Source organism: Humulus lupulus, chromosome 1, assembly GCF_963169125.1.
Source record: "Humulus lupulus chromosome 1, drHumLupu1.1, whole genome shotgun sequence".
Taxonomy (NCBI): domain Eukaryota; kingdom Viridiplantae; phylum Streptophyta; class Magnoliopsida; order Rosales; family Cannabaceae; genus Humulus; species Humulus lupulus.
The window spans coordinates 29,719,538-29,745,840 of record NC_084793.1 but is presented as its reverse complement, the minus strand read 5'-3'; the positions used below and the strand labels follow the sequence as shown (position 1 = coordinate 29,745,840).

The 26,303-nt window shown below is 34.4% G+C and overlaps 2 protein-coding genes and 1 long non-coding RNA gene across 6 annotated transcripts; 1 reads left to right on the top strand and 2 right to left on the bottom strand.

Moving 5' to 3' along the window:
* Positions 1–1,419: 1,419 nt before the first annotated feature.
* On the top strand, positions 1,420–12,388 carry LOC133790322 (uncharacterized). 4 transcript variants are annotated; one of them, XM_062227933.1, is made up of 5 exons: positions 1,420–2,175; positions 3,300–3,368; positions 4,518–5,680; positions 11,441–11,509; positions 12,127–12,388. In XM_062227933.1, exons 3-4 carry the CDS (start codon positions 4,528–4,530, stop codon positions 11,506–11,508), a joined length of 1,221 nt encoding a protein of 406 aa, XP_062083917.1. In that variant the 5' UTR covers positions 1,420–2,175; positions 3,300–3,368; positions 4,518–4,527; the 3' UTR covers position 11,509; positions 12,127–12,388. The 4 variants fall into 4 exon arrangements, 3 of the variants coding, with proteins under 3 accessions (XP_062083917.1, XP_062083909.1, XP_062083924.1); XM_062227925.1 differs by lacking the exon at positions 12,127–12,388 and having other exon boundaries at positions 11,441–12,126; XM_062227940.1 differs by lacking the exon at positions 11,441–11,509 and having other exon boundaries at positions 1,422–2,175.
* A 780-nt stretch (positions 12,389–13,168) lies between these two features.
* On the bottom strand, positions 13,169–13,902 carry LOC133821184 (uncharacterized). Its single transcript, XR_009887388.1, has 3 exons — positions 13,703–13,902; positions 13,453–13,617; positions 13,169–13,293 (listed from the first exon to the last, which is right to left on the bottom strand). It is a non-coding gene; the product is annotated as an uncharacterized LOC133821184 (long non-coding RNA).
* Positions 13,903–21,479: 7,577 nt separating this feature from the next.
* On the bottom strand, positions 21,480–21,875 carry LOC133807002 (uncharacterized). Its single transcript, XM_062245145.1, has one exon. The coding sequence runs from the start codon at positions 21,873–21,875 to the stop codon at positions 21,480–21,482; it is 396 nt and encodes a 131-aa protein (XP_062101129.1).
* Between the last annotated feature and the right edge of the window lie 4,428 nt (positions 21,876–26,303).

The following is a 26,303-nucleotide window of genomic DNA, read 5'->3' as shown; positions in this document are numbered from 1 at the left end:
CATTTTATGTTTTCAGCTATTAAAACTAAAACCCCTTTTTAATTTTAATCTAGTATTAGCATTGGTCTAGAATTAACTGTCGGCGTTGGGGTCAATAGCGACACATTTTAACTATCGGCATTGGTCTCGAATTAACTATCGGCGTTGGGGTCAATAGCGACAGTCAAAAGCAACGGTGATAGTTATTAACTGTCGGCGTAGAGTCACACTAAGCAAGTTGACTGTCGTGGTTGGGTGTCGGGAAAGCCCAGTTTTGTAGTAGTGAGTGAGAGTGAGGGTGAGGGTGCGGCGACGGTGGCGGTTACAATCAGCTGGCTGAGATCGAGAGTGAGGGTGAGGGTGCAGCGGCGGTGCGGCGGCGGTGAGGCTGAGATCGAGAGTGAGGGTGAGGGTGCAGCGACGACGGTGGCGGTGAGGCTGAGATTGAGAGTGAGGGTGAGGGTGAGGGTGCAGCGGCAGTGCGACGGCGGTGAGGCTGAGATCGAGAGTGAGAGTGAGAGTGAGGGTGAGGGTGAGGGTGAGGTCTACGGCAATAAAGAAATCGAAACTATAAGGCAAAGAGGAAAATGAGGGTCTGCGGCTGTGTAATTAGGTTTTATGCAGTGGAGGTGAATGATAAGATGTATCAGGGGTGACATTTTATAATATCGCCCCTAATAATTTTCAGAAATGGGGAAAATTTCTCAACATCAGTGGCAATTTATACCAATATCAGGGGCGACTAATAATGTGTCTCCCTTGATTTCTAGAATATTAGGGGCGACACGTCGCCCCTAATAATTTTTACAAATGAGGAAAATTTCTAAACATCAGGGGCGATTTATACCAATATCAGGGGCGACTAATGATGTGTCGCCCCTGATTTCTAGAATATTAGGGGCGACACGTCGCCCCTAATAATTTTTACAAATGGCGAAAATTTCTCAACATTAGGGGCGATTTATACCAATATTGTAATATCCGTTTTCCCGGAAGGGCAATTTCGTAATTTTCCCATTGTGTGCATCCTTGTCATTTTTTTTTTTCTTTTCCTTTGATGGATTATTGGATATGTATGACTTCCAATGGAAATAAAATTCATGGTTTCTCATGTTTGAGTTTTTGTGGAATCACAACATGAGAATAATGTCAAGTGAATAAATAATGGCTCGGGTTAAGTTATTTTATTTATTTAAAAATTATAATAGTAATTATTATTACTATTATGAGCATAATAGTAATAATAATATGCTTGAAATTATTTTATCTTATTATGTGTAATTTTTGATTTACCATAATATTAAATATTAGAATTTGTGAAAAGACCATAATACCCTCAAGTTTGGGATTGGTTCAAGGGGCATTTTAGAGACTTTATTTCTTCTGTTTTAACATGATTAAATATTCATAAAATTGATTAAATTTTTGAAATTTAACTGATAATATCAGTTGTGGAACTTAGTCAATTTATTTTATTTTTTTTTAAAGAAAATAAATAAATAAATTCCTTGAAAAGAGGATTTTACCACTTCAAACGCTAATTTATTTTTTTTAAAACCTATTTCCAAAACGTGTTACCATGATAATCTGATGAAGAAATCGTGGGAATATTGAGGGAATCAAAGGATTGAAGAGAGAGAGTGTTCTTATCGTTTTTTTTAAAGAGAAGAAATTTTTGAGTTCTTGCACTTGGGAAAAATCTGGGCAGTAAAGAGCATTGTAGAATCATTCTAGGGGAGGAAATAAACATTTTGAGTGTGAGAAATACATTTATAAAGCCTCGGATTGTGATTCACCATTTTTATCCAAGAAAATGCATATTCTTGGATAATTTTGGATTTAAGTGTGTTCAAGAGTGTATGGTGTGTGTGGGTGGTGATAAACAAGCTTAGGGGACTCCAATAATCGGTTTTGACGTGAAGAAATGGGCTGAAATGGTCTAGAGCAAGAAAAACTAATTTTGAGCTCCATTTTTGGCGGTACACCGGACTTGGAGAAGAAGACTTCGGAACAAGGGGTTACGGACATCTTTTTGGGCTGGGGTCTATTGATTTGAAGTTCTGGACATAAGGGGATCATTTTCCAAGCAAGAGAAGGATTGGAAAGCAGCAAAAGTCAGCCATAGAGTCGCCGTCGCCGGAGAAGAAGACAAAACCGGCGATATTTCCGGCGAACCCGATCTGGGTGTTTACTGAGGTGTTTTTTTTTGTTTTTCAATCTTAAAAATTAGTACATTAATTTTAGAGCATTTTCCAACTGGTTTCATATTTTTCTGATTTTTCTTTGAATTATTATGATTTATTGAAGTTTAAATAAAGATTAATTATGAAAAATATTTTTATTGTTCAGAAAAATATGATTTTATGTTTCAATGATATCTGTATGTTTTAGAATGACTTTGTACGTTTAGATTTAAGTTTTGATCGTATTTGATAATTTTCTTCAATTATTTACTTTTAAATGTGTGATTTAAGAAAATAAATGTGGAAAATTATTTAAAGTATTCTGAAAATTCTGAGAATTTTTGTATATGTTTAAAATGAGATTCTAAGGCTCTCTGTAATTTTATTTCGAATTTGTATCATTTATGAAATTTTCATGATTTATTTGGCTTATGTTATATTTTAAATATAAAAAAATATTAATGCTACTGTTCTGAACCTTAGATAATTTTTGTGTGTTACTGTAGGGTGTAGAAACCGATCTGTATAGTTAGATTCTATTTTTAATCAGTTATTAATTTTTCTTTAATTAATTAGTTTCTCTATAAATTAATTAAGAAAATTAGTTATTTTGCCCAGAAAATTCTAAAATAATTTTTATAAGTTTATTTTGGAATTTTAAACAGTTCTGTATGTTAGTTTGATTTTTGGGCTTGGTTGTGTATTTATTTATATTATTTGGGTTTTATTTGAGAAATTGAGGAAAAATAATTTATAAATGTTAAAAATTATTTTTCTGGTCGTATATGAGAATTTGCTGATTATTTAGGGTTCTGGAAAAGTTATTTATTAAATTTTGTTGTCATATGATAATTTTTATAAAATTATTGAGTCTTTAATGTAATTATGATATTAAAGGGTATTTTGGTAATTTCACATAAAAAGTAATTATATGAATTCATGCGATATGTTAGAAACATCATTGTTTGTGTATGTGACATGATGGTTTGGACCTTTTGTGGAAAATTGTTTTAATTTACGTGTCATGCATGTTAAAATGGCATAGTTAAATTATTTCGATAATTAAGGTTTCGAAACAAAACCTTAACGCCTATTTTATTTTTTTCCTAAATTTTCGCTGTGTAATTGGACGTCTAGGAGCTAGTGGTCATCGAGGTGACGCAGCGAGTGGTTCGAGACACGTCAGCGGAAAACGCACTGTGTAAGGTAAGAAGAGTGGACATCTGCGCATAGGGTGTACGTTATGCGTACAACCTTGTTTTCTTATTTGTTAGTTATGTAATTATATTTGTGACCTGAATTGTTGCATTAGGTTGACTAGCATGAGGATAGTGCTAGAGATTTTAGTTAGTAGACATGCTAAGAGGATAGAGTAGGCGTGCTACTAGATTTTAGCTGCTTGTGTGAGTATAGCACTTGCAGGAATTATCTTGGGTGTGTATAACTCATGATAATAGGATGCCACCACGGAACTGCCGAGTGTGAGTACAGCGCAGGCAGGGCAACGATGTCTCGAGGGAACGGCCGAGTGTGAGTACAGCGCAGGCTAGACTAGTAGCCACCGTGGGAATGCCGAGTGTGAGTACAGCGCAGGCAAGGCAGATTACATTTCATGTCCGATCAACATGACTTGTTAGTATTTATGTGTGTGAGTGTAACTCACATTATGTTAGTGTGATATGGTGTTTATATATCACACGATGATTATTGTGCTTATGATGTTTATTTATGTTTAGTTGAAAGTTTATGTTTTCTGGTTTGGGGAGTTATGTCCTACATAGCTCTTCTTACTGGGCGTTAGCTCACGGGTACTCTGTGTGCAGGTAAAGGCAAAGCAAAGCAGTGAGTGGTGCGGGCTCGAGGCATGGACGAAACATGTTAGAGGCTGGGCTCCAGTTATTTTATGTTTTTAGAAATAAATGTTATGTTTTTAAATTTTCAGACTTGAATGGTTATTTTCCTTATGTTTTGTTATTAAACCTAGCGTCCAACATTTTTATTTTTAAATAATGAGATCTCATTGCTGCTTAAATTTTAAATACATATGTTCTCTTAGTGTCTTAAAGTATTTATTGTTTATTATTTTTAAATGGACTCCCTAAGTAACGTCTCGGGAAATCGGGGCGTTACAGTATGGTATCAGAGAAAAACGGTCCTAAAGAATCTGTGATAAGCCCTAACATGTAAAGTTCATCGCCAAGGACGAGCTCGACTCACTGTACTGTAAGCGGTTAAAGATTACTTAAGAATTTTTGCTTTTTGACTATGCACATTTATGTACTTAGTGTTCTCTTATAATGATCTCTTACCGCAATAATTCCTTTTCATTATAAGTTATTTACGTGTGTGGTTCAGGAAATTGAGAATGCTCCCTCGTAGATCAGTCAGAGTAGGACGTGGTCGAGGTAGGGGGAGAGCAGCAATGAATGCAGCACAGCCCGAACCGCCACAAGGATGGGAGGAACGTTTTGCGAGAATGGAAGAGACCATTCAAAGACAGAACGCAGAGATCAATCAACTGAGGCAGCAAGCTGGGCCACCTGTAAGGTCTGAAGCACCAATGGTTAGTCAGCCACCTGCCATCGTAGGGTTACCAGTTGCGGAGAATCGTATGGAGCCTTTGTTTGAAAGGTTTCGAAAGCAACACCCGCCAGTGTTTGAAGGCAGCATCGATCCTGTCCAGGCAGAGGAGTGGATCAGTGGGATGGAGAGGATCTTGAACATGATGGGAGTTCAAGGAAATGAACGAGTGGTGTGCGCATCTTTCATGCTGAGAAAAGATGCTCGGATTTGGTGGGAGGTAGTGGAGCAATCACGGGATGTTAACACTATGGATTGGGACGGATTCAAACAAGTGTTTAATGATAAATACTACAACTCAGCAGTGTTAGCAGCAAAAATGGATGAATTTACCAAGCTGACTCAAGGTAATCTCTCGGTGACAGAATATGCACAGAAGTTCGATCGGTTGGCGAAGTTTGCCAAGGATCTTGTACCTACTGACAAGGTACGAGCGGACCGGTTTGTGAGAGGTCTAAAACCAATGATAGCTCGGGATGTGGAGATTGTTTCTAGAGGTGCTTTCACCTATGCTGAAGTGGTGGAAATGGCTCTTACGGCTGAAAGAAGCGAAGAGAGAATCTGGAAAGATAATGTTGCTAGAAGAGATGCTAAGAAGAGTGGGGCAACCACCTCCACTGACAATAGGAAAAGGGTACAGGACCAGCCAAGCCAAGCCAGAAATGATAAACGGCCCAAGCCCAACAATGACAACCGTCCTGGTGGAAATGGTAGCAGAAACATTCCACCTTGCCCTAAGTGCACAAAACGCCATCTTGGTGAGTGCAGAGCTGGAGTTTGCTACAAATGTGGGAAGGAAGGTCATGTGAAGCGCAATTGTCCGACATGGGAACAATCTGGCAGTAAGGAAGAACAGAAGAAGGATGACAAGTACGTCCCAGCCAGAGTCTTCACCATCACCCAAGCTGAAGCTGAGGCAAGTCCTTCCGTCATAACAGGTCAGATCCCTATGGCCAATATCACATGTAAAGTTTTATTTGATTCTGGTGCATCACACTCTTTTATTTCTAGTAGAACTGTAAATGTTGTAAATGCACCTAGTGAAATATTTGATGTGGGGTTTGGGACTATGTTACCTTCTGGGGAAATTGTAATATCTAAAAATTGGGTTAAAGCTGTACCTTTATGGATAGGTGGGAGGGAATTGTATGTAGACTTGATTGTATTAGATTTGTATGATTTTGATCTAATTCTGGGGATGGATTTTCTTTCCAAATACGGTGCATCTATCGACTGCAAACGCAAGAAAGTGGTCTTTGCACCGGAAGGTGGAGATTCGTTTGAGTTCGAAGGCATAAGCAAGAAACCCAGAACTCCTATCATATCAGCGATGAAAGCTAGAGAAATGTTGCAACACGGATGTTTGGGGTATCTCGTGAACATGGTCAATGAAACCGAAGAGACAGAAAGGAGACCTGAAGAGACAAGAGTTGTAGCTGAGTTCCTCGATGTTTTTCCAGAAGAACTGCCAGGTTTACCTCCGCACAGGGAGATAGAATTTGTAATTGATCTGATGCCCGGGACAACGCCAGTATCTCGAGCACCATACAGAATGGCACCAGCAGAATTGAAAGAGCTCAAAACTCAATTGGAGGAATTACTAAAGTTGGGGTTCATCAGACCGAGCTATTCTCCTTGGGGCGCACCAGTGCTTTTTGTCAAGAAGAAAGACGGGTCTATGAGGATGTGTATTGATTATCGGGAGCTGAATAAGGTCACAATAAAGAACAGATATCCTTTGCCAAGAATCGATGATCTGTTTGACCAGCTTCAGGGGACCAAGGTGTTTTCAAAAATTGATCTTCGGTCGGGATACCATCAATTGAGGATCAAGAATGATGATATACCAAAGACAGCCTTCAGAACCAGGTACGGGCATTACGAATTTCTGGTGATGTCGTTTGGACTCACAAATGCCCCAGCAGCTTTTATGGACCTCATGAACAGGGTTTTCAAGGAGTACTTGGATCAGTTTGTCATTGTGTTCATAGATGATATATTGGTCTACTCCAAGACAGAAGAAGAACATGAGGTTCATTTACGTCTGACCTTGCAACGATTAAGACAACATCAGCTATATGCCAAATACAAGAAGTGTGAGTTCTGGTTATCTGAGGTTGGTTTTCTGGGTCATATTGTCACCGATGGAGGAGTGAAAGTAGATCCTGCAAAGATTGCTGCAGTGAAAGAATGGCCAAGACCAAAGAATGCCTCGGAAGTCAGAAGTTTTCTGGGTTTGGCGGGCTATTATAGGAGGTTTGTCGAAGGGTTTTCAAAGATAGCCGCACCGATGACAGAATTGACAAGAAAGAATCTGAAGTTCAATTGGTCAGATAAATGCGAGCAGAGCTTCCAGGAATTGAAGAGTCGGCTTATATCAGCACCTGTACTCAGCTTACCCTCAGAGGACGGGCAGTTCGTGGTTTACTGTGATGCATCAAAACAAGGGTTGGGATGTGTACTGATGCAGTCTGGTAAGGTGATAGCCTATGCCTCTAGGCAACTGAAAGATTATGAGCAGAGGTATCCGACACACGACCTGGAATTAGCAGCGGTTGTCTTTGCACTGAAGATTTGGCGTCACTATCTCTATGGGGTGAAATGTGAGATTTACACCGATCACAAGAGCCTCAAATACTTCTTCACCCAGAAGGAGTTAAATATGAGACAGAGGAGATGGTTGGAGTTAGTCAAGGATTATGACTGCGACATACTATACCACCCTGGTAAAGCCAATGTTGTGGCGGATGCACTTAGTCGCAGAGGGCCGGGAATGGTTTCTTATTTACAAGGAGTATCAAGGAAGATCCTAGAAGACATGGAACGCGCTGGTATAGAACTGATCACAGGAAAACTTGCAAAGGTTACACTTCAGTCCACCTTGTTAGAAAGGATCAGGGAAGGACAAAATGCAGACAAGAAGTTAAGTGACCTAAAGCAAGAGATGCAGGATGGGAATGCCAAGGATTTCACTATGTCAGATACTGGACTAATCAGATTCAAGGGGCGTATTTGTGTGCCAAACAATGATGAGCTGAGGAAAGAGATTCTGGCAGAAGCTCATACTACCCCATATTCAGTTCATCCCGGGACCACTAAGATGTACCATGACCTTAAGGTATTGTATTGGTGGCCGGGAATGAAAAAGGATGTAGTGGAATATGTGGCAAAATGCTTAACCTGTCAACAGGTTAAGGCAGAACATCAAAGACCAGCGGGGCTATTGCAACCGTTGAATATTCCTGAATGGAAATGGGATGAGATATCTATGGATTTTGTGACGGGGTTACCTAGGACCACAAAACAGCACGATGCAATTTGGGTAATTGTGGATAGGTATACTAAGTCAGCTCACTTCCTACCAGTGCGCATGACTTATTCTATGGATCAGTTCGCCGAGTTGTACATGAATGAGATAGTACGGCTACATGGGACACCGTACTCTATTGTGTGTGATCGGGATGCTCGGTTTACATCATCATTCTGGGAGAGTTTGCAAAGAGCGATGGGAACTCGGTTGAAGTTCAGTACAGCTTATCACCCAGAAACGGATGGTCAAACTGAGAGAACAAATCAAATCTTAGAAGATATGCTCAGAGCGTGTGTCATTGACTTTCAGGGATCCTGGAGTAGATACTTGCCACTAATTGAGTTTTCGTACAACAACAGCTACCAATCTACCATCGGGGTAGCACCATATGAAATGTTGTATGGAAGAAAGTGTAGGTCCCCACTTCACTGGGATGAACTAGGAGAGAGAAAACTACTTGGACCCGATGCAGTGCAACACACCAATGAGGCTATTCAGAAAATCAGGGCTAGAATGGTCACAGCTCAGAGTAGACAGAAGTCTTATGCAGACCTAAAGCGCAAGCATGTTGAGTTTGAAGTTGGTGATCATGTATTTCTTCGTGTGACTCCAAGGAAAGGAATCTCGGTGAAGAGGTTTGGCAAGAGGGGAAAGCTAAGTCCCAGATATGTCGGACCTTTTGAGATTTTGGATAGAGTGGGCAATGTGGCTTACAGGGTAGCTTTACCACCATCATTGTCCGGGGTGCACAATGTATTTCATGTGTCACAACTTCGAAAATATGTATCCGACCCATCGCATGTGCTGAGCTACGAGACCTTGGGTTTGCAGGAGGATTTGTCATTCGATGAGCGTCCAGTGAAAATACTCGATCGAAAGGACAAAGTTCTAAGGAATAAGACCATTTCCTTTGTAAAGGTATTGTGGAGGAACAGTGTTGTTCAGGAGGCAACCTGGGAATTAGAGTCTGATATGCTGCAGCAGTATCCCGAGTTGTTTGAATAAAATTTCGGGACGAAATTTCTTTTCAGGGGGGGATAATTGTAATATCCGTTTTCCCGGAAGGGCAATTTCGTAATTTTCCCATTGTGTGCATCCTTGTCATTTTTTTTTTCTTTTCCTTTGATGGATTATTGGATATGTATGACTTCCAATGGAAATAAAATTCATGGTTTCTCATGTTTGAGTTTTTGTGGAATCACAACATGAGAATAATGTCAAGTGAATAAATAATGGCTCGGGTTAAGTTATTTTATTTATTTAAAAATTATAATAGTAATTATTATTACTATTATGAGCATAATAGTAATAATAATATGCTTGAAATTATTTTATCTTATTATGTGTAATTTTTGATTTACCATAATATTAAATATTAGAATTTGTGAAAAGACCATAATACCCTCAAGTTTGGGATTGGTTCAAGGGGCATTTTAGAGACTTTATTTCTTCTGTTTTAACATGATTAAATATTCATAAAATTGATTAAATTTTTGAAATTTAACTGATAATATCAGTTGTGGAACTTAGTCAATTTATTTTATTTTTTTTTAAAGAAAATAAATAAATAAATTCCTTGAAAAGAGGATTTTACCACTTCAAACGCTAATTTATTTTTTTTAAAACCTATTTCCAAAACGTGTTACCATGATAATCTGATGAAGAAATCGTGGGAATATTGAGGGAATCAAAGGATTGAAGAGAGAGAGTGTTCTTATCGTTTTTTTTAAAGAGAAGAAATTTTTGAGTTCTTGCACTTGGGAAAAATCTGGGCAGTAAAGAGCATTGTAGAATCATTCTAGGGGAGGAAATAAACATTTTGAGTGTGAGAAATACATTTATAAAGCCTCGGATTGTGATTCACCATTTTTATCCAAGAAAATGCATATTCTTGGATAATTTTGGATTTAAGTGTGTTCAAGAGTGTATGGTGTGTGTGGGTGGTGATAAACAAGCTTAGGGGACTCCAATAATCGGTTTTGACGTGAAGAAATGGGCTGAAATGGTCTAGAGCAAGAAAAACTAATTTTGAGCTCCATTTTTGGCGGTACACCGGACTTGGAGAAGAAGACTTCGGAACAAGGGGTTACGGACATCTTTTTGGGCTGGGGTCTATTGATTTGAAGTTCTGGACATAAGGGGATCATTTTCCAAGCAAGAGAAGGATTGGAAAGCAGCAAAAGTCAGCCATAGAGTCGCCGTCGCCGGAGAAGAAGACAAAACCGGCGATATTTCCGGCGAACCCGATCTGGGTGTTTACTGAGGTGTTTTTTTTTGTTTTTCAATCTTAAAAATTAGTACATTAATTTTAGAGCATTTTCCAACTGGTTTCATATTTTTCTGATTTTTCTTTGAATTATTATGATTTATTGAAGTTTAAATAAAGATTAATTATGAAAAATATTTTTATTGTTCAGAAAAATATGATTTTATGTTTCAATGATATCTGTATGTTTTAGAATGACTTTGTACGTTTAGATTTAAGTTTTGATCGTATTTGATAATTTTCTTCAATTATTTACTTTTAAATGTGTGATTTAAGAAAATAAATGTGGAAAATTATTTAAAGTATTCTGAAAATTCTGAGAATTTTTGTATATGTTTAAAATGAGATTCTAAGGCTCTCTGTAATTTTATTTCGAATTTGTATCATTTATGAAATTTTCATGATTTATTTGGCTTATGTTATATTTTAAATATAAAAAAATATTAATGCTACTGTTCTGAACCTTAGATAATTTTTGTGTGTTACTGTAGGGTGTAGAAACCGATCTGTATAGTTAGATTCTATTTTTAATCAGTTATTAATTTTTCTTTAATTAATTAGTTTCTCTATAAATTAATTAAGAAAATTAGTTATTTTGCCCAGAAAATTCTAAAATAATTTTTATAAGTTTATTTTGGAATTTTAAACAGTTCTGTATGTTAGTTTGATTTTTGGGCTTGGTTGTGTATTTATTTATATTATTTGGGTTTTATTTGAGAAATTGAGGAAAAATAATTTATAAATGTTAAAAATTATTTTTCTGGTCGTATATGAGAATTTGCTGATTATTTAGGGTTCTGGAAAAGTTATTTATTAAATTTTGTTGTCATATGATAATTTTTATAAAATTATTGAGTCTTTAATGTAATTATGATATTAAAGGGTATTTTGGTAATTTCACATAAAAAGTAATTATATGAATTCATGCGATATGTTAGAAACATCATTGTTTGTGTATGTGACATGATGGTTTGGACCTTTTGTGGAAAATTGTTTTAATTTACGTGTCATGCATGTTAAAATGGCATAGTTAAATTATTTCGATAATTAAGGTTTCGAAACAAAACCTTAACGCCTATTTTATTTTTTTCCTAAATTTTCGCTGTGTAATTGGACGTCTAGGAGCTAGTGGTCATCGAGGTGACGCAGCGAGTGGTTCGAGACACGTCAGCGGAAAACGCACTGTGTAAGGTAAGAAGAGTGGACATCTGCGCATAGGGTGTACGTTATGCGTACAACCTTGTTTTCTTATTTGTTAGTTATGTAATTATATTTGTGACCTGAATTGTTGCATTAGGTTGACTAGCATGAGGATAGTGCTAGAGATTTTAGTTAGTAGACATGCTAAGAGGATAGAGTAGGCGTGCTACTAGATTTTAGCTGCTTGTGTGAGTATAGCACTTGCAGGAATTATCTTGGGTGTGTATAACTCATGATAATAGGATGCCACCACGGAACTGCCGAGTGTGAGTACAGCGCAGGCAGGGCAACGATGTCTCGAGGGAACGGCCGAGTGTGAGTACAGCGCAGGCTAGACTAGTAGCCACCGTGGGAATGCCGAGTGTGAGTACAGCGCAGGCAAGGCAGATTACATTTCATGTCCGATCAACATGACTTGTTAGTATTTATGTGTGTGAGTGTAACTCACATTATGTTAGTGTGATATGGTGTTTATATATCACACGATGATTATTGTGCTTATGATGTTTATTTATGTTTAGTTGAAAGTTTATGTTTTCTGGTTTGGGGAGTTATGTCCTACATAGCTCTTCTTACTGGGCGTTAGCTCACGGGTACTCTGTGTGCAGGTAAAGGCAAAGCAAAGCAGTGAGTGGTGCGGGCTCGAGGCATGGACGAAACATGTTAGAGGCTGGGCTCCAGTTATTTTATGTTTTTAGAAATAAATGTTATGTTTTTAAATTTTCAGACTTGAATGGTTATTTTCCTTATGTTTTGTTATTAAACCTAGCGTCCAACATTTTTATTTTTAAATAATGAGATCTCATTGCTGCTTAAATTTTAAATACATATGTTCTCTTAGTGTCTTAAAGTATTTATTGTTTATTATTTTTAAATGGACTCCCTAAGTAACGTCTCGGGAAATCGGGGCGTTACAAATATCAGGGGCGACACATCATTAGTCGCCCCTGATTTCTAAAATATTAGGGGCGACATAATTTTCACAAATGGGGAAAATTTCTCAACATCAGGGGCGATTTATACCAATATCAGGGGCGACTAATGATGTGTCGCCCCTGATTTCTAGAATATTAGAGGCGACATATAGTCGCCCCTAATAGAGTCGCCTCTAAAACCAATATTTCTTGTAGTGTATATTCCAAAATAACTAATAAGAAATGAGCATGAAGTCATTTTCCATACTCTTACAAAAGTGAGACTTTTTTATGTCAAATAATAGTGGTTAGATCTACTGATTTTTCTCTTAAAAACAAAAATCAAAGAATGGTTATATTCTAAATCTCTTACCTGGCATTCCTAGTTGTCTGGGACATTTTGATCTGAAAAATGGAGGGGGAATATTAAAAATGGAGCTGTAACAGGTTCAATCTCCCAGATTGAGACCCTATTATGCCTTTCCCCAGCAATTGATTCGTCCCAACCAACCTAATCAAGTATACAAACAAATGATGGTGGTATTATACAATAATAATAATGAATTCATTTTGCTTTCAGCCACAAATTATCCTTATTCATCAGTATTACAAAAAACATTCTTGAATTTTAGAAGGCAATATGTGAATTTAGATCCAAGAAAATCTAAGCATAAACCAATGTCATATTCTTTTTTCCAGCTATTATCAAAACAGGAATAAAGATTCAAGTATAGCTACCTTCTTGTTCCAGACTCTTCGATTTCAAACATCATATGAAAATGCATGCCTAGTGATATTTGGTTTCCACACACTATCTTGTAGTACTTGGCTAAAGGAATAACAAATTCTGATGGACTAGCGCTGCACATGCAAAGAAAAATTACACAGTTCACTTTGTAGCCTAATTATAATGCCCTCTCAAACTGATCAAAGTGAAATAAGATATTGAAATTTGCAATCATGAAAAATTAGTAGGTATTTGTGTTTCTGAAAAGAAGACAAAAAATGTAGAATCCCAACCTAGGATTGTAGAACACAGTGAAGGGACTATTGTTGGCTGCAACGTGAGCGGCAGTTGCCAGAATTCCAATATGCATACTGTCACTTGACAATACAGATGATGATAGGTTCGTAGGTTGCCTGTAAGCTCGTCTAATACAGAGAAGTAGATGTTGCTTTTCATCCCTGATCACAAACAATGAAGTTAAAAAGGTTTAAACAAAAAGTACTTTACAGTTCATAAAGAATATATATCCTCAGTTCATCATACCTGATAAATAGAACAGAGTCACCAGCAAAATGCCTCTTTCCACTTAAAAATAGACTCCATTATAAGCAATCATTTAACTTTAGCAGGGAAACAAAACAAAAGATAAAACAAGCTCAATTAAATTCCAACTAAGCCAGATATATTCAGTAATTATCATCTTTTGATAGCATATAAACTATCAGAGTTCCAACAAGTAAAACCATTAACTAAAAGATACGAAGTAAAAGAGAGTAAATTTATTTTTCTTAATTTAAACAATAATTCCTGGCTCTCAAGTGGTTGCTTTTTCAAATGCTCCAGATGCATTAGTGTCAAATGCACATAATTGTGTTATACTCAAGAATTAGGAATTTAAGGGAACAACACAAACATATTTACATCCACATGCATATGGTCAGATAAAGCATCACTGAGCCTCTCACATTCTTGTTATGAATATTGATAATTCAGCCAACAATAGTGTTGTGCAAGACTACAAGGAACATTAGGGGAAATACTATAAAATTATAGTACCACATAAGATACACAAAATCAAGAGCTCTTACAGTTATAACCATTGCATAGCTAAGAATCTCAATAAATTCCCAATGCATGAATCCCATAATCTGTGTTCCAAAAGAATCCAATAGCTTTACATCCTTGCTGCTAAATGGCTAATAATTCCTGAAAGATTAAAAAAAAAACCTTCAAAAACTTGTAAGTTGTTTCCATTTTTCAATAAGAAATATAATTTAAATATTTAATTGACGCAGAAAAGAGATTGAAAAGTCCAAGTTGCAATAGATATATGGATTCCACATGATTCAATCAATAAATGCTTCATCAATCATCTTTAGTTTTTTACATGCACAATTAATCATGATGTATCTACTCTTGCTTCTTATAGAACTAAAGGTGCAATAGATGTCTACTGTTGCTTCTTATAAAACTAAGGGTGCTTCTTTTAGGCTTAAGGTTTATAATTTTTTTTTATTCTGTTTGTAGGTAACAATTTTTTTTTAAAACAAGTTAGTTTATTTGGATCTTCTTTTTCCGTCATTTATGTGTCTATGAAGTTTCGAATAGGAAAGAGAAAACTAAATAGAATGAAGTGAACTCTTTTAAAAGTACCTAAAACTGATTATTAACTTGACGATACAATCCGTTAGGCACAAATATAGTTTCATTTGATTCTTGAATACACCTCAACCAATTAGCCTACAACACAGTAGGCATTAACCACAACACATATATTATCTATACCTCTTAAATATATTATCCCACACATGATGTATCACAATAACTAGAATTAATTATATATGAAATAGAATTGGTTATCAAAAAACAAATGAACAATTAACATTGACAACACCCTTCACAATAGAAGCCCCCTCCAACATTGCCTTAATGAATTAAGCAGCTAAGCATTAACCACAACACCATATTGAATCTACACCTCTTAAAAATTCAATTCTTGAAGAGCATAAATACAGATTACTTGTAAATGAAAAACTCAAAATCTCATACAAACCAAACACGACAAACACTTTAAAGAATCAAGCAAAACAACAAGTATCAAACAATTTTGAAATCAAAACAGATCTATTCATACCCAACGACAAAAAATTAACTTCAAACATTAAATTATAAACTCATATTTCAGAAAGGAAAAAAAGATAAAAAAAAATACCTCCATCCCAAACGCACCCACGGCCCCGTCGAAGGCCACTCCTTTACTAAGAACCCAAATCGGTGCATTCACGCCTGTGAGAGAGGAAGAACGAATGAGAGAATGAGAAAGAGAGGAATTGACTGTGATGTGAGAGAGAAGAGTAGACAATATTTGTTGTTTCTTTTTTGGTGTGACAGTAAAATAATCTATAAATTTAAATGGGCCAAAATTTCATTGAGTATTCATTGCCCGCCTTTTTTTTATGGACCCCCCTAGTCTTTAAAAGCCTTATTTTATGACATTTTTATAATAATGTTTATATGCAATGTCATTAATGTAAATTTTTGTTGTAGTGGAAGCAATATTACGGGTCTCTTGAATAAATTGAGCAGTAATATATATGTATATAGGGGATATATATATATATATATGAATGTATTTATATACTCCAAAATTAATTTTAATAATTAAATTAAATTATTGTTACTTTTAATATCATAATTAATTTAAAATTTGATATAAAAATTATTATAAATACAAAAGTTAATAATATGAAAAATTTAGAAAAAAAAATCTAGTTTTAAAAAATTTTAATAAATAGATATTTACATAATTTAATTTATTTTTAAAATTTTATTATTCATTAATTATAATTTTTTATTTGAATTTTGGCGACATTTTATGACTGTCGGCATTGGACTTTTATTAACTGTCGGCGTTGGGGTCAATAGCGACACATTTTAACTGTCGGCATTAGTCTCAAATTAACTGTCGGCGTTGGTGTCAATAGCGACACATTTTAATTGTCGACATTGATCCCAAATTAACTGTCTGCGTTAGGGTCAATAGCGACACATTTTAACTGTCGGTATTGATCTCGAATTAACTGTCGGTGTTGGGGTCAATAGCGACAGTCAAAAGCAACGATGACAATTATTAGCTGTCGGCGTTGGTCTCTATGCCTACAGTTTTTAACTATCGGCGTAGAGTCCCGCTAAGCAATGTTGACTGTCGTGGTTGGGTGTCGGGAAAGCCCAGTTTTGTAGTATTCCAAACACACCCTAAGGTAAAAGCAAACTATTTTCATGTATAGTTTAAAATATAGTGCACAATGTGTGCATTTTTTTTATATATGTTTAGACCATCTTAAGTGGAAAATGTGAAAAATGTGCTATATTTGACACAAAAAGTTCATAAGAAATATATTTTACACAACTTTTACAACTATGATCCAATACACAATTGTAAAAGTTGATGCAAATATGAATTTTTCATTAATTCTCATTTAATATTTATTAAAAATATAAAAATTAATAATTTCTTTTTTTCATTTTATTGTCATCTAAAAATCTAACAGAAATGGCCACAAATGCCTCTTTTTCATCACCACATACAATTACCCACTTTTTTATTTTTCCTTATAAACACTTGTTTTTTATAGTAAAATTTTCAAACTATCATTTTTGAATAGTTTGATTGTTTCAAACTCTCACACTTAGATTATTATTTTTTCAAATTTCTCAATTCTATATACTTTCATAGTCTCTTTATTGACGTCGTTTTTCATCAACTTAAATCTGAAGAGCACTAAACACAGAATTAAGAAAATAAATCAAAACAACCAGGATTTTACGTAGTTCAGCAAATAAAATCTGCCTAGTCCATGAGTCAATATTATTGAGTGGTGGTATTCTCTTAAAGCTTTTACAAAGCAATCTTGCAGAGTATTCTCAATATCAAATTGTGTGTATCTACAAATGAAATTCTCCGGTCTATTTATAGACTGGTTAACAAAATATCTTCCCTTATATTTCGGGAAGTTACAATTCAAATTTGAAATACGTGTATAATTAAATATATTAATCATGCAATATCCCATGATAATCGAGATTTATTATCAGATAACAACAAATCCCCAAGAAATAGGGATTTCCTAACAGCCACCGCATTCAAACTAGGTTACCGACCTCGAACATACAATTTACACACTTTCGAGATCGACCAATATCACGAGCTCGTCATTCTGGTTAGCCTCATCCTTAGCCAGCAATTTCATCGAGCTTAACCCTCGAAGATCAACATTTTCGAGCTTGAAATGAAGGTTTGAATTGCCTTAAAATACTTCGGAAAATATCCATTCTTTCGAGCTTGATGCTTAAACTCGAACCTTCTGAACTGGCGCTTCGGTCATCAATATGAACAAATTAGGAAACATGTTAATTTATACAAGTGCTGAGCTCTTACTTAGCATTTTTGAGCTTACACTTTACGAGCCTATATTTCGAGGCTTATTTATGACGATTTCGAAATTTGGGTGTAACACTCTTAATATCATATTCAAATAAATATAATTTATTTGTTCACAATTTTAAATATAAATTATTATTGTTCTTCAACTTTTTTCCAAAAATTATAATAAAAAAACTTGTTATATCAATTAATACTAATAATTTTAAATATAATGTTAAGAAAGTTTAGAATTTTTCAAAATAAATTATTGCAAAATAAACACATTACTTACAATTTCATTTAAATAATTAAAGAATAAACTCATTAATTACATTTTCATTAAATAAAAATTTGCATTGTCTCTACAAGATATAGGCTCATAGATATTTTACTCTTACTTTACTAAATTTTAAACTCGTTATTTGCAATTTCATTAAAATAAATAGTAAGGAGTAAACTCGTTGTTTACAATTTTGTTGTAAGTAAATAAAAAATTATTTTCTCCACAAGCATAGAATCTAGGATAATTAAATCACTTGTTTGTAATTTCAAATTTAAAACATAAATTTATTTTTTAATTTCTATTCCAATAAAAGTGATTAATTTTCAATAAAAAAACTCAAATGATAAACAAAAACGTAAACGTAAACTACTTGTTTACAATTTCAAACCAACTTAAATATAAGTTGTAAACTATCTATTTACTATTTCAAATTTAAATATAATGTAAAAAACTTATTTATACTTTTGAATTTTTAAGGAAATAGTAAATTGGTGTTCTTGATTTTTGTTTACATTTTAAATTACTTTTTTAAAATGTAAAAAAAAAATGCTCTATAATTTTGTACCTCAAAATAAATATAAATTTGAAATCCTAATTCAATAAAAATTAATAATTTTTTTAATATATTTTTCATATATGTTAACGCTATTTTAGTCAAATATTATAAGAAAAAGAGCATAGATGTCATTTTTTTTAAATAGAGGGTAATCTTGTGTATTATGTATGAAGAAAGGGTATTTATGTGGTTATCCCATTTAATTGTATAAAAAATATTTATTTACATTTAATCCTATAATAAAAGTAATAATAAATATTAAAAATGTCATAAAAGTAAATAAAAAATTAATTAACTAATGTTACTCCAAATATACATCATGTTAGAACATCTTATGCAAATCTATGATATATATATATATATTGCTAAAATATAACACACTTTTTTTTTAAAAAAAAAAACCTTATCCAATGGTGTGCTAAAAGTTGATCCAAATTTGAATCAAAATATAGTATGTAAATATTCATTTTTTTATTTATATTTTTGTCATTGCTTATTATTTTATTATATTTTGGTATCTTATTTATTGTTGGCATTAAATGTTCATTTTTTATTTTCTTTGTTGCCATTACTTATTATTATTATTATTATTATTGTTGTTGTTGTTGTATCTTATTTATTATTAACATTAAATGTAGACCTTTTAACATCACTTTTACATTTATGTGCATTGGAGCACTGTAAAAGTTGTGCTATATATGACATTTATTGATTTTTTTGTGTTAAATTTGGCACAATTTTTAAATCTCCCATTGGAGAAGGTCTTATATTATGCCCTAAATTTTGTACTAATTTTAAGCATGTGTTAAATTTGACACAGCTTTTGGCACACTATTTGAGTAATTTTTTTGTAGCGTGTGCTATATTTTAGCCTTGCATCACCAATTTGGCACTCTATTGGAGATACTCTTAGTGTTATTTTATAACTTATTAATTATGTGAAAATTCTACCATCTAATCAATATGATCAAATTAACAAAATGAGTTTAGGAACTATTTATATATTTATGTATGAGTAATGATTTGTGCACAAAAATATTACACCAACTAATGTGGTAGTTTCATTTAACTAATCAAATTTATTTCAGGCAACACCCACTATTTTAAAAAACTAGTGTTGCGTCAGTTAGTGTAATATTTTGGTGCATAATTAATTTTGGTGCATATAATATTATTTTATATATATATATATAAATTGGACATGCATGGTTAACTCATTTTCGATTAGATAAATGGCCTGAATTTTTACATAGAAAGCCATTTTATAGAGCAACGAGGTTCTTTTCTCTAAATAAATAAACCAATAATATAAATGAAAATTAAAATGGGTCTCTAAGATTAGGCTAATAATCCCTTTTAAAAAAAATTATATTAATAATGCATAATCAGAGTGATTAAAAAAAAATCAGATTGAGTACGTATAATTCCATTAATATAAAATCATATACATAGTAGTATCAAGACACAACAATGGTATTAATCAAGAAAGGGTAAAAAGGACCAAAACCTATACTAGACCACAAACTTGGAGTTTTACACCGAAACATTAACACAATCAAGAAGAACACAATTGGGATAATAAAGGTGAATAAGCCACCACTAATTCTAGTGTTTGATGATGCCTTGGCTGATTTTGTTCTTCTCCTTTCCATGCAAGCTCTCTTTGATTTCTTCGCCAGTTGAAGTTGCACAATCTCCCTCACCAACCTCCGGTCATAAGCATCCAATGCCGGCCCTAGTGGAGGCCTCGGCGGCTTCGGCGCAACCTTCTTCGAGTTCATCTTAGTATCTTTATTCTTATTATTACACGAACATTCTCGACAAATATAAATACTCGTCTCTTTCTCCATTCTCCTATTACTACTTTCTATTACTAACTCCACCTTTTCATTTGTGTTAACGTTACTATAGCCAGATTTTACCGAATTGGAACGTGAATTGAACCTATTTCGAGTACGATTATATATTGATTTAACAACAAAGCCCAAAATACCACGTAGAGCTTTTGAGAATATTATTACTTTCGTATTTCGATGATCTTCATATGATGAGGTTGTTCTTCTTCCACTTTCGAGATCTAATTCAATATGATGATCTTTCTCTCTTGGTGCCATGATTAGTTTCGCCTAGGATTAATTATATGAGTTTGAAACACAAAAAGGAAAAATAGAAATAGTTCTTACAAAACTATGGTAGACTTCTCAACAAACAAAAAAAGGTTATATATATAGAGGGTTAGAATTTGAAACCCTAGATCAAGATCACCATTCATGCAGCTGAGACAGTTAGTCATTACTGGATATAATAACCAAAAAGAAAGAAAAGGAAGAAACCAATGACTAAAAAATTGACAAGAAACGGTGATAACCACCATATGGTCTTATCAAATAATTTACCAGAAAAAACCATCATTAGAACTACTACTCTAAAAAGCTGCGATTAATCCTTAAACCGTCTTCTTTTAGACACAGATATAACATTGATAAAATTAAATAATCTATTTTCACTTGTACAACGTTGTGGTTATTATATCTGTTATTTTCTTTTTTAAGATTATATGTTGGTTTTATTCATTTATTGGCGTTATGGCAGGTAAAAACAAATATCATAAAACAACTAATATAAGGTGTCAGCCTGACATGGTTGACCAATTAAAATATTTGTACGTTAAGTTATTGTCAAAACAATGAAACTGTATGAAAGAAACTGAAATCGGGATATTTAGCACTACTGGTCCCTGAACTATACCACTTATTACAATTTGATCCTCAGAAGTTCAATATGAACAATTAAATCCTTAAAATTCCAATCCAATATGAACAATAAAGTCCTTTATTTGTAGTAACAAAAATAATAGAAAACAATAAGTAGAGTTGTATTCGCCTGTCATCATATCTGAATGTAAAGAAAAATTAAAAAAATTATCTGCACAATCTAATAAATTAATGCACATTGAAGCTGCTGAAACTTAATTTTAAAACGAAAAAACAATAATAAGTAGTTTAGTTCAAGAACTAGTGGAGTCAAAATCCCTTGAAATCAAATCAGAAACGTACATTTAGATTTCCTTGATTAGCTTGTGACCAATTCTAAACGAAGCATAAACATCAATACAAGCACTCTTAACAAGCTCCTTCTCAAGCTTCAAAGACTCAAAATCATGACTTAAATAAACAATATTATCCTTACGTGGTTTCGACCGAGGAAGTTTGACCAATTGATAAGCAAGTGTTTTGAGGCCAATCAGCTCTGCTCTTCCACCGAAGCTAAAGGGGTAACGTTCTTTAGCCAAACTACGTACATCAATCAACCTCTTCATCTCATCATCGCAACATGATATTCCATACTCATGACGTAGATTAGAAACGATATCTTCAACTCCAACTCCCACAAATGTGTTGTTTGGATCACTAATAAAGCTCTTCAGAGATCGAGTAATGACGAAACTGCTCATGTGGGTGAGTTGGATAAAGAGACATTTGGTGCCTACACAGAATTGCATGGTGGAAATTTTGTGGCTCATTGGATTGATAGGACCCCATTTGCAGTTGAGCCCTATAATCTTTTGTGGTTGGGGAATGGAGTCAACCACGTTGATCTTCCACCAGTATTCGACTATGGAAGTGTGACTGTTGCTTCTATGATTTGACCGGAGTATGAGACCAAGTACACTGACACCACCATTTTTTTAATTGTCGTTTTTGGTCTTTCACCTAATTAAACCCTATGGATGCTTGATGTTTCGAATGTAATATTTATATTTATATATATATACATAATGTTAGATTATATTTTGGGTTTAATGGGAATTCAAGAAGTCAGAATAACCATATGTATGAGATTAATAATGAAAAAAGAGACGTTTTGGAAGTTGTTGCGCAGTATATTAATGGGTCACCGTTTTCAAAAAAAAAGGTTCACTGAAGTGGTTTATATAGTTTCTTTTCACAATAATAAAACGAGCATTGAACACAGGGATTATTTGTTAAATTTTTTTTAAATATATATTTGTATAAATCAGTATATGTAGTCTTGTGATTAGATATTGTCATTCCATAATCTCAATATTTGATATATTAGATCGTAATTATCAGAATTTAAATTTATTGTCCAAAAAAAATTTATATCTTGAATAAGACACTATTTATATTAATTTTTTAACAAAATATTAATTCTAATAAAATATAATTTAATATGTGTCTTAGTCTAATTAATTAACAAAACATTAAATCATAGTCTAATTAATTAACAAAATATTAATTCTAAGATACTATTTTATTTTGAAAGGATAACAAAATACTTTTAATATGTATGTCTCAGTCTAAATTATTAGACAACAATTAAAATACATTTTTTAGAAAGAAAATTATTAATGTTGTCCATATTTTCACCTTCCCTCTCCACACATATCACTTAAGAGTGATTAGTGATGAGGTATGTAAAAACTGAAGACTTTTCAGGTTTAAAAGTCAAAATGAAAAATAGGGAAAAAAATTTAGATTATATATAAATAGTGGGACCCACATTTTTTTTATTAATATTCAGATTTTTCTTCTCTTTTCTTTCTCTCTCCCCCACACTCTTCTCTTCTTCTTCTTCTTCTTCTTCTTCTCTCGGCAAACCATGGCAAGGCACCAAACCCAACCACCATCGGCCACCACTTTTGACGCACGACAGCTCATCGATTTCGCCTTCTTCGGCGACCTCAACTGCCAAGCGGCATCGCCCAACTCACCGTCAATTGTTCAGAATCGCCAGTCAAAGTCTTGGTCCGTCAACTTTGACTGTGTTTTTCGGCCAACTTCGACCACCTCTCGACGAGTGGTTGATACCCTTGGAACCATCATGGAGAGAGGAACAAAACCCACTAAGCCATTCTGGTCAATTCGCCGTTTTTCTCCGACGAGATTTTGGATATCTCCGCCCTTTGGAAGCGTTTTTTCAGCGACATCGGCGGTTGTTTGGACTAATGAGTTGCATATTTTTTATGTACTCATTGAGGGGATCATTTTGATATATGCCATGCATATTTTCGTCGACGTTTCCGATACACCGCTCACTGCCGCCACCAACTGCTATTGTGCACCGCTTGGGTGAGGTTCTAGAACTTGAAATTTTAAATATGGTCATATTATATGTCATTGGGCATGATTTTGATTAAGGAATGCAATGATGATAATCTTTTGCTCATTTGATGCATGTAGGAAAAACGTGATATTAAAATCGGACTAAATCACTCTAGGATCATCGTTAAGCTTAATAGTGTCACTTTGAGCTCAGATTGAAAATTCTGAGGTAGGGACTCAACTTGACTATTGGACTTATTTTACGCGTATTGAATTGCATTAAACATATTCCAATTTTGATATTTATAAAATGTTTGAAAAATTAAAAACTTAATATGCATGTTTTCTGATCTGTTCTGAGGGCACTGAGTGCCAAATATATTGTTTTCACATATTTATGCAGGTTATGATTTTTGGGTTTTATTCAAATGTAGCTATTATGCTGCCCAATTTTCTAAAATATAAAGGGAATATGTTTCTTTCTTTTCATGTTTATCTGCATTTGGTTGTATTGATGAGAGCCATAGTGATCATGATTTGTGCATGTTGGTGTTCACGACCTAGTCTCTGTGTCATCATAGGTCGATCAGGTGTCCACTCACCTGTAGGTGTAAAGACCTAGTATCTGTATATAGGAAGTGTTTTGAGCCTCCCATTTGTGGTGGTTATCAAGTCCGGCTACCCAGTTTAGGATGTCGGTTTTTCTATGATGGGTAACGGGAACTAAGGATCTGGTGGACGGTGTGATGTGCACTTGTAGCTATGCTCTTATGATTATTTGTGGTTTCTCTCTATTTTGGTTTATACATGATGATGTATGTTTTGTTTTCAAAGCTAACCATGCAGGGGTTGTATTAAACTTCTGGGTTCTATGTTATTAGTCGCTTTCCTACTGGGCTTTATAAGCTCACCCCTATCTCTCCCATTCCAGGAGCCTAGTGACGCGAATGTGGAAAAGATGAATTATCGATGGAGCCAATGTGTTTAGCCTATTTCTATTTAGTGTCATTGTCTTATCTTTTGAACATTATATGTATTCGACTTCGAATCTAATGATTGGTATATCTGAATGAGCTATGAAATAGTTAGGGATGAGGAATGGTGGATGCTAAGTATTATTTTGGGTGTTTATGACTTATTAAATTTAACTGTTTGGTAATTACATAAATGTGGGAATATTATTGTTCTATGTATAATAATAAATGATCATGTTTTTATCACTAATATTTTTATATATAATTATAGGAGCTATTCCATTATTTTAACTTATAATTATAGTACTATTTACAATAAATTAAATGATCATTTATAAAGATTATTTTCCGACAAGAGTCAAAGTTTGACCTTTGACCACCCAAGTTGTGGATATTATAAATCTGCCACGGCCTAAGGCTCGGGCCGTGACAGAAAAATGGTATCAGAGCACCGGGTTTAAATACCTCGGAGTGTGTCACCAAATAGATTAAATTTATTTTAAAATAAAGTATTTTGATCTATAAAGGCATATGTATATAGATAGCATCCATTCCTCACTAACTAGTTAGCTTTTGATTTACTGACCTAAGAAAATGCCTTTGAAAGGAATCTACATTCCTGAGATTCCCTGAGAAGGAATAACATGGAGAAGGCCTGCAAATGATGTCCCTGAGGCTGAGATTCCCTCTCCGCCAGCTACATTCCCAATGAATGCCATTCTTGAGGCTTTAAGAGGCATTCTTGCCCAACAGATGGATCCAACTGCCCAACAGAGAAATCACTGTCATATCTTCCACCGGATTCAAATGCTTGAGTTTAAAGGTGGACGAAATTCCATGGTGGTTGAAAGATGGTCGAGGTAGATAAAGAAGAGTTTAAACATTATGGGAACACCTGAAGAGTATCATATTAATTTTAATGCGTCCAAGTTGGAAAGGAGCACACCGGATTGGTAGAGAGCCTTAAGTAGAATGAGAGGAATTGATGGGATGACTTGAGGAAATTTTGAGAAGGGTTTTCAAAGAACAACATTTTAACCCATCTCATAGGAGGACTTGATTGGATCATTTGATTGCTCAAGATCAATGATAGGTTGATGAGATCACAGAATGACTAGATAATGATGGATGTGAGTAAATGAATTTTACATGAAGTTTGTAGAGTTATCTTCCTATGCTTATGTCGGTACGGTCGATCAACCTCTTTTGATTGAGCAGTTCCTTTGTCACTTAAACCCTTCCTATGACCTTTGGAAATTTGAATGAGTGTGTGACAGCAGCCTTACGGACTGAGGTTCATCAAGAAGGAATTGAAAGAAAGATCTGACCCGAGAAAGAGGAACTGATAGGAAAATGAACAAGAAGAACCAAGGGCGATGGTTATCCCAAGGACAACGACTTAGTGGGGAGCAATAGTACCGAATATTCAGGAAAGACTCGAATTGGGCTGTGGGTGTTTCAGTTGTGACCAACAGGGTCATAAGAAGAAAGATTGCCCAAGACGACTACAGAGGTTCCAACCACCACATGGAGGACCCATAGGGAGATATTGTAACGTCCTGGTTACCCCAGAACAGTTACAGTGAACCAAAAATTTAACTCGTTACTTGAGCTCTTTGGTTAAAAATGTGCTTATAGGTATTATTAACAGGTTAAGGTAGAAAACCAATCAAAAGGAAAGGATATATTTTATTTAAAACATAAAACTGTCCATGGGCCCATCAAAAACATTTACAAGTTATTTACAACTCAAAATGGTCATTACTGTTTAAATTTACAACCCGCCGACCTAAGCGGCAAAAATAGGGTAAACTCTTCAGTTCCTCTGAGAACTCCTTGGCC

Coding starts and splice junctions, on each gene's coding strand:
- LOC133807002 (XM_062245145.1), bottom strand. CDS start 21,875: ATGAGCAGTTTCGTCATTACTCGATCTCTGAAGAGCTTTATTAGTGAT.
- LOC133790322 (XM_062227933.1), top strand. CDS start 4,528: ATGCTCCCTCGTAGATCAGTCAGAGTAGGACGTGGTCGAGGTAGGGGG. Junction 5,681..11,440: donor AAGTCCTTCCGTCATAACAG/GTCAGATCCCTA, acceptor TTGGACGTCTAG/GAGCTAGTGGTCATCGAGGT.